Source organism: Mycetomoellerius zeteki, unplaced genomic scaffold (genome assembly GCF_001594055.1).
Source record: "Mycetomoellerius zeteki isolate Tzet28-1 unplaced genomic scaffold, Tzet1.0 scaffold61, whole genome shotgun sequence".
Taxonomy (NCBI): Eukaryota; Metazoa; Arthropoda; class Insecta; order Hymenoptera; family Formicidae; genus Mycetomoellerius; species Mycetomoellerius zeteki.
The window spans coordinates 1237880-1247550 of NW_017257621.1; the positions used below are offsets into that span (position 1 = coordinate 1237880).

The following is a 9671-nucleotide window of genomic DNA, read 5'->3' on the forward strand; positions in this document are numbered from 1 at the left end:
AATTCTATTCTCGTGAGGCTTCTGTGAGGCACACCTGGAGAAATTCTTCTTCAGAAAGGTTGTCGATGTGCGAATGTTCACTTCCGTCGACGTCTTGCGCTCTGACCTCGGACGTCTTCTTGTCGGCGGTCCTCCTCAGCAATTCTCATCGGCAAACTACCCGCTCCCCTGGAGTTGTTCTCATATTCATACATTCTCACATACACATACGCACATCTTTGTTTGTCCATTGACTGTGATTCGACGACATCGGTGGATTGCGACTGCGCGATCAGCAGCTTTTGAGATTTATCGAATAAAAATAGTTTCACAAAAAAGCTTAAATAAACTTTTCCTATATGACATTTGAATTTCTTGTGTTTACCAGCTAAAAAAATTATTGAAATAATTATATAATAAAAAAAATAAGATGTGAAAATAAAAGATATTACTCTATGCTCTTGAAAAGATGGCACCTTGCATCTTCGAAAAGAATAATATGTATATATAAATCTCAGAAATACAAAATTTACAATATCCAAAACAGGTATATCTTAATTATTAATTATTTAAGTAGCAGTAGTAGAGAAAAGATCAAAATAGGCAAATTTTAAGTAGTAGCAAAGAAAAGTTATTTATACTGACATAGGCCTCCTAAAGAAACATCTCCTTATTTCTCAGAATGCTCAGATTTTTGTTTTTATTACAAAACAGATAATTATTACAAAATTGCAAACAGTATTATAAAAATTGCTATATCATATGATAGAAAATATTTTCTAGTTTGTGTTTTTAAAGTTTTATTTTTAGTTTTTGGTTAAGAAATAATACAGTCCAAAGTAATGTGGCAATATCGATTACATTCTTCTAGTAGAAAATAGAAAAAAAATTTTTTTAATGTAAAATAACAATATGTTATGAAACTGTGCTAAACTTTAGAAAATCTAAACTATTAAACAACATTTAGTTACCAGTAACATATATTTTACAACTAACATATATAAAATGAAAAATAATGTATCATATCAAATTTCTAATAATCTTTCTATTTATATACTATATTCAAAATGATAATTTAAGTTTCAAAGATTCAAAGAGTCGAAAGTATCAAGTCAAGACTATCCGAATTGATGACTAATCAAAAGAATTTTCTAGTAATCTAAAATGTAACAAATAAAGCTTAAATAAAGTTTAAAGCTTTAATAAAATTTAAAAAACTATGCACGCATACGTAATTAATTTGTAATGTGTATCATTTAAAATTAAAATATTTTACTTCTGCTAAATACATTTAAAAAATATCAAATTTTATTAATAATTAATTATATAAAAATAGTGAAGAAAGAAAGCTCTAAAACAATACTTTTCATAACTGATGTCCATTTGACACAAAAAATTATTTTTATAACACGTATTTTTACTTATTTCTAGAATGTCATCAATCAAATTGTATAAAATAAAATACATGATTGTTCTATCTATCGATTAGGTGCGCATTTGATGTATAGTTTACGATACATTGGCTGTATTCCAAATTTACTGCCAGCACTGAAAATGCTACAGTTTACGTTACGTGCACTATAGATTTTCAGTACTGGCAGTCAATTTTGGAACACAGCCATAGTTCAATAGAAAATATACGTCCTATGGTTTCCTATTGTAGACATACAAAATTTTTAACATAGCCGGATATTTACCATAACCGGAACTATAAATAAATTAATAAATGCTATCAAGTCAAATAAAATTCATATATTAGTCATAAGAAAACGTAATGCGAATCAAAATTGCAATTATATATTTTAAATTACGTTAATTAATAAAGAAAAAATATAATTTATAAATATTATAATTTATTTTAATTTATCATTTGACTAAAGTAGAAAGTAAATTAAAAATGTATTCAAGAAATCAGCATAAAAAGAATTTTAAAATTTTAATACAATAACACCGATAAAAAAAATAATTTTATTCTTAAAGTATATTTTGTAGGTTATTTCGTATTGATACCCAGAGTTCATTTTCTTCGATCGTGATGACGATGTTTAAGTCTCAACTTTAAGTCGGTGTTATAGATACGCGCCTTTGGTGTCAAGTGTAACGCCTATCGAGCGCAAAAGGCGCCGAAGAATTAATTAAATATGACATTGCTATAGATACCCTATACACTACTACGAACAACTTTTATACATTATTACTGCCGTCTATCGTAGACGTAGTTACCATAACCGAGGTCTCATTAAAATAAATTGCTATATATAAAGGAAAGCCGAAGCTTGCGCGTAAGACAAGAATTTAAAGATCTCACTTTTAAAGTCACTTTTAAAGAAATTGCAATCAAAGTTTAGAATGTGCATTTCGAACAGTACATATGATTAGTATGATTAGTACTGAAAGCAACGCACTTACGATCGCATGACACAACATTACAAAGCATTTTAATGTAACGTGTGATTAATAGCCACTTTGTGTAACACAATATCCCTCTTCTCGTCATTCAGACTAACATATTTCAACAACACGCATAGAATAAGAAAAAAGACAATTCTGATTTAAATTTATAAATTAATATTTTCTTATACAATGGTTAAATTTGTTAGCATGCTGAATTATTATCAGAGTCATCATTTAAAAGAATTAAAGAAAAAAATAAAATTCGTCGCTTGCGAGGTTTAATTAATTATTAATATATAAACATTTTTATTTTTGTATATTGATAATTAATTACAAAGAACAATGTAATTATTAGACAACTATAAGATTTTATTTTCACATTCTATTCCGTTTTTCAATCCTATATGCACCTCTGTTTATAACTTTAAATTGTTTGAACATTAAGGCAACATGTATAATTGAATCACGAACTAGATAGCGTATATTTGTGTCATATTGAATCCATGAGAAGTTGATTCTTTGGTCTCCGAATACGACGTTAAATAAATAAATCGTGAATAAATAATCTACACTATCTTATTACACCATGAAACACAGACCAATGAATATTTTTTTAACTACCAACGATCGCCAAATTTTTTATGTAAGAAACTGAGCACTAACGTACACGATTGCGATTAAAATTCCACTTCACAGAGACGAAACACTCGCACTTCGTACCAAAAGAGAGAAAATCCGCGTATCTACCTGTCTAAACGGATACTAAGAGCTGTGATGGCAGAGAGATAGCGGTTTGCTATAACGGGGTTACGGGTTTCTTTCGGCATAATGATTTGACGGATGACACGAACCTTTTCTCGGATGACATAGGGCGAGAACGTCCACGTGTTTTCTCGTTTTATTTACGGATTCGTGAATGCTGGTCGATAACCAAGAAACCATCGCGTTTGTTCACACGATCGCTGATACATCGAGATCGTGTATAGAGTTAGTCTTCTTAACTAACGCTGCCCGTTTATCCCTCTTGTAATCTATTTCAAATCTGTTCGCTAAACAATTTATTTCCAAAAGCAACTGTTAATTTTTCTGCATGAGAACAAATGATAATTTTATACGGCTTAAGTTTGTGTTAAAATGTAAATGCAAATAAAAATACTGCGATGTTCAAAATTACAAAATAAAAGTAATTAGATATAACATATATAAAATTTTAGAAATCGAGTTAAACAATCTCCAAATTATTTTATATATTAATCAAGCTCTAATTAATATGTAATAGCAGCATTAAATAATTTTTTCTGAGCATAAATTATAAAAAAAACGTAATTAAATTTTCGTGTTCATCTTTTTTCATATTTAACGTCAATTAAAAATCATTATGATTATTGAAGGCATAAATTATATTATAGTCATTGAAGAAAGTATAAATTAGTATGTTTCAACTAATCTTTCTATCTTTAATTAATCTACATCAAAAAGTCTCTGTCAATCGATCAAAGATAGTCGGAAATTTGTGAATTCTTCGGAAAAATGTAGTTCTCGGATCTATAGATGAAAGTAGGATTATATATGCTTCCTAACAACGAGCGGTAGTAGTGCGCGACGCCTCGCCTAGTAATTCGCTCGTCAACAATGCATGAGAGAGCCGCTACATGGAAATCGCGACCTTTCCCTGTCGCCTCCATCGGTATACTTTTCCGATCGTAGGAGGTAGGCGCGACATTTTCCATACTCATCGCTCGATGCGCAAGCACGGACTAATGTAAGAAGACACGCGATAGCATTTCATTGGCTGTTAAAATCTCCGTCCAACATGATAACAAAGTAACCAGCTAATACGTCAAATTTTTCATTATTTATGCTTCTCACATCGTTAGGGAAGCATTTTCCTACACCTTCCACTATTTTATTCACTTCAAAGTTACTATAATTTATTACCTAATTAATTATAACAAGGTCTAGGTTTGCGAACGATATTACCTTTTGAGGTGCAACTCTAATTTACATTATTTCATTGTTTATAATTTAATATCTCGCACGTCAATAAAGCTTATTATTATTATTCAGATAATCACGTTTGTGATTGTTGGTATATCACTGACTCTTTTAATTTTGATAAAAATTGTAAAAAAATAAAATGTGCAATTTATGTACTCATTTACATAATTATTGTTCGAAATAAAATTTTTTTATCTAAGAAATATTAATTTTATTTATGATATCGATTAAAAAGCAAAACAATGATCGTGTTCAAACCAAATGAAGCAGCTAGCCTGTTGGCCAAGCGATTCAATGTGATTGATTGGATTTATAAGTAAAAAGTTCTTACTAAGAACCAATCATTCACTCGGCGAAAAGGCTAGCTACTTTGTTTGCTTGAACATGCCCAATGTCTCACAAGTCATCGTTACATTGTTGATATTTTAAAGCATATCTAAATATTAAGTATTATTATTTACAAAGTAGATGTTACATAAAATGTATAATTTAATTTAATAAATCATTAATAATACTAATGTAGTTAAAAAGCAAGGACATGAAGTGTTTATAAATTTTTTCGTCAGGTATATACATGAATAAATATATTATTTTCACCTTGTAACTATGTTCAGCGCGCAATATTATTACTGCATTAATCATGATAAAGAAACTTCCTAATAGAACAAGTTCGCGTTATTCACACGTGGTAATAGCATTGTTCTCAAGGTTGCTCAGAAACATAAATTTTGAAAAAATTTTTATTTGACTTCAGAAACATAGATTTTTTAGAAGAAAATATTTATTTTATTTTTTTATTTTTACGTAAAATTTGTAGCGATGAGCAACGAAAAGATGGAAGAATTCTAGCAAAGATATAACAAATATCTAAGAAGTAAATTTCTTAACGAAAGTTCTTTATTAAACAATAACAGACACATTCAAATGTTCACTGACGTAATCAATTTTTAAGATACATTTCAGTCAGGCAAGATTAATTTATGAATAATAATTAATGAATAATTAATTATTAATAATAAATCTAATGAAAACAAGATAGTTGCAGTATAATCTTATATTACTAGAAAATTATACTGACACATTAATTTACGATATTAGCGAAAATATCGTATCGCTACTGCATTAAAACGGAGCTTGACGAGTGCGTTAACAACAATTGAATAACTTGTGCTTGTGTATGGACCAGTGCTTGTGATGTAGGACCGGTACTGGGTACGGCTTTGGCACTGCTACCGGCACCGGATACGGTCGGTCTACGTGTACGACCTTCTCGATGTGGACGGGATACGGTTGCGGTACCGGTACCGGTACCGGTCGATCGACTGGGACGTGCACCTGTTTCTCGACTGTCACCGGAACTGGCCGGTCCACATGGACGATCTTCTCCACGGTGACGGAATACGGTTTAGGCACTGGCACCTGCACGGTGCGTTCGATATGAATCGGTAGGGGAACTGGTACGTGTTTCGTGATCGGTACTGCTATGGGTACTGGGACCGGATGTGGCACCGGCTGCGGAACGGGCACAGGCACATGCACTGAAGAAGAGCATAAAGATGTTACTCACAGATGTATCCCTACTATCCATTAATATGTAAACATTAATTGCGGCATTAGGTTTAATTTTACATAATAAATAAATCAAAAGCAAGTAAATAAAATCACATCTTCCTTTCACCACGTAAAACTTAAAAGAAAGGAGACAATTTATGAAAGGTTCTTTCTAATTAAACTAATTTAAATATTATTATGGAATTTAATTAATTATATCAACATGCTTTTTCGAAATACATTCAAGATCAATAAAACTTTATGTTAACTCACAGACTGGCTGTTGAACTAATTGTAAGACGGGTGACGGTTCGGGTGGAGCATAATCCGGTGGACAATATACGTGTACACTGTATCCGTTCGAACAATCTACATCTCTTTTCCCATGTTTCTTTTCCTCTGAAGCGCTCTGCAATTTTCCTAAATCCGTGTCAACGGGAACGGCTGCACTGCTAGCCAACACCAGCATTGTTACCTGTATAAACGTTGCGAAGAGATGTCATGTCGAGTAATTTACGTTTTTTTGTATAGAATTCTCGAATAATTTATTTTAAATAAATTTATTATGTGAAACCTAATGGCATCTTAATGTCAGATGTCTGAAGCCGCATGAAAATTTTTCAAACTTAATAACATTTTGAAAAATAAAAAATCTGATTATATATATATATATATCTGATTACAAGTTTTAAAAAGATTTGACTTGTATAATTCGTAATTTCAGTTCAATTGCTAAATTTGACTTTTTTATTGCGGTATTGGATTAATTTAAATCATTTTATATCGAGGTATTATTATAATGACACACATTTTATATCGAGGTATTATTATAACGCACAATTATCTATTGCAATAACACAAACGATCAACAAATCACTAGATCAACCTTCTCCATTCTTTATTGCGGTATATCCGAATATAAATCATGCGGATTATCGATCGCGACGGTGCACGGAAAGAATGGTTTTGCTGAAGTATCTAAAAATTTAGTTAGATTATCCAACAAAATTACTTTCAAATCTGTAACTAAATTTTTAGATACTTTAGCAAAATCGTTTTTTCCGTGCACCATGTAGTAAAACAAAAACGAGAATTCACGTATGTACCAGGAAGAGCCTCATGATTGGTCGCTCGAGAATTTCAGTTGCCGGTCGGGATGCCAACGAAAAACTGAGTTCACTCTGGAATTGTGACCCTCATATATATTTATAGGGCATCATCGCCCGAACGAAGAAGAGCAGCGATTATAAGGAGCGATATACTTTCGCTACCTGAACCTGGGCGATAGCCAAACAGCGGCTGCTTTTCTCTCTTAGGAGGTCGAACGAAGGCGATAAGGAAGACGCACGAAAAATCCTGGAGCATTCATTAGCGGCGCAGTTAATCGAAGGTTTACCGGCAATTATTTGGTCTTCCGATCGTTAGATAGCCGCACGATACGTGATTCAATTCAATCACGCAGTGGTACATGATTGGAATCGGTCTGCGCATTGCATTAGTAATTATATTATAAAATATGCATTAATTTTAGGTAATCTGTATGACTATTTAGAATTTTACAATATTTTATGCTTTGTGTAATACGAAAAACATTTTAAAAATACGTATTATATATTACATAGAATTTATAACTTTTATATAGTGTATTTTGATATATTACATATCAAAATACACTATATAAGAATTATAAATTCTATTTTAAAATCTTATATGAATTATAGACTATTTAAATCGACATTAGACAATGCAGTTCGGTTAATAAATCATTGATAATTTCTTAACAGAAAATAATAAATAAGATTACTGAAATTAACTAATTAATCAGTAACGCACTATTATATCCGATGTGCAAATAAATATGTCTAGTGTACAAAAAATACTAACATGGAGTGTTTTTTAACGAATTAATGCGTGAATTATCGCTGATGTAATTCATAAGTTTTGCGCAACAGTGAGAGATGAAGATATGCGGCAGCAAATGCAAATAGTAACTCCGGTTTCTTTCAGCATTCTCCGGCGTCCTCTATTCGGTCAACGAGATCGAAACGGGCGAGTTTTCCTCTTTCGCTTCCGCGTTAATCGCGAGGACTTTCCTAACTTTCATTTTCTAAGCGCTTAATGCCGTCGCGTTCCTAATGCCGGCCATGTTACTCGCCATTCATTATTCATCGACGAGTTAGAGCCGGTGAACACGTAACAATACGCCCGATGACGCTGACCAACCAAGATTTACTAGCCACGAATGCGCGAATTAGCAAAATGCACACGTACGCGGTGGTAAAGTCCCAAACAACATAAAGTCTAAAATTATGACGTAAGTAAGACGTCTTTAAGTCGTCTTTTAGATGCAAAAAACGTTTTATGATCTGATTTTAGACACTATTTGTTGTCTGGGATACAACAAAAAAAAAACCAGCCTAGATCAGACACAATTCGAGAACAGGAAAATAATATTGTTATGGGAAAACAAGAAAAATGTTCGCTACTCGAACAATTCTTCTTTTATGAACTTCTAAAAGTCTATCTAAGGATCACACCAAGTCAAGAGAAAGTCAAAATAATTTTATTTTCACGTCATGAAAGTCAAAACGATGATTTTTGGTTACAAAATTCGACTATTTCTATCGATAAAAGTTAATATCACATAGGCAAAAATATGTGACCATTATCCACTTCGAGAATGTATCTCTTTAGAAAGATCATATGTATCTTAAGATAGAAAATTCCTCATATAATCATCATTCGAGTACTTACTTCAAGAATGTTCCTTACACATTTTTAAGATAGGAAATTTAGAAAAACTCAGCATTTTCTAATGATAATCTTACTTTACGAACTTTCCAGAAAGATGAAATACAATATCTTTTCTAGTTCTGTATAAAAATGGACTACAGTTCCTCGAATTCTTTAAGATTACAAATAAATATATTTTTTTTAAATAACTCGTGAATCTTACATATAATAATATTGAAAAAGACAACACATTCTTAACTTAAAATTTGCTAATCCAGAGTATGACAACTGAGAATTAGCTGTTGTAGTTGTACGTTATGAATGTTTATCCATCGCTTATGTAGACAATATCTGTAAACGACGACGCGCAGAATTCTTAGGAGTTTTCCTTTTTACCATACGTGCACGGAAGTGCGTTTCCAGGCATAATTAAATAGGTATGAGGATGTAAGTAGTACGAGTGCTTTAATCGTCGAACGTAATTGCAATGTCAATATTGCGAGCACGAGTCTGTAATCGAGTGAGAAACTGATGTCGTTCTTGGCAAAAGATATAGTTGCACTTGCATTAATATTAAATTAAATGTATTGAATATTATTTAAGATATCAAACTCAATTATTAAATATCTAATCCCTTCAGACTCTGCGTCAGACATTGTAATGAATATCAAATTTGAAGATATTATCCACTAAAATTATTTAATTTCATCAAGATTATCTCAGACCAGAGATACATAATAATGTATGTGTTGGAAAAATAGTAAAAATTAAATTAATTTAATTTTTTAGCATAAATTGCTTTAAAAAAATTTTTTTTAACATAGTTTCATTAAAGTCAAGTCTGAAGGGATCAATATGTATGTGTTTAAGCATTCAATATTCTGTATAAATCTGCGTGAATCAAATTTAAATAATCAATAACTTAATCAATTTAATATTAATTATATTTTATTAATTAAATAATTTAACTTAAGGGGGGGGGGTTATACTACCCAGGCGCACTGAAAAATGAACGT

The 9671-nt window shown here is 31.4% G+C and overlaps 1 protein-coding gene across 1 annotated transcript; it reads right to left on the reverse strand.

Annotated features, from left to right (window-relative positions):
- Positions 1-5517: 5517 nt before the first annotated feature.
- Positions 5518-7091, reverse strand: LOC108728374 (proline-rich protein 4). Its single transcript, XM_018456898.1, has 3 exons — positions 7029-7091; positions 6196-6397; positions 5518-5909 (listed from the first exon to the last, which is right to left on the reverse strand). The coding sequence occupies exons 1-3, from the start codon at positions 7041-7043 to the stop codon at positions 5518-5520; spliced, it is 609 nt and encodes a 202-aa protein (XP_018312400.1). The 5' UTR covers positions 7044-7091.
- Positions 7092-9671: the final 2580 nt, after the last annotated feature.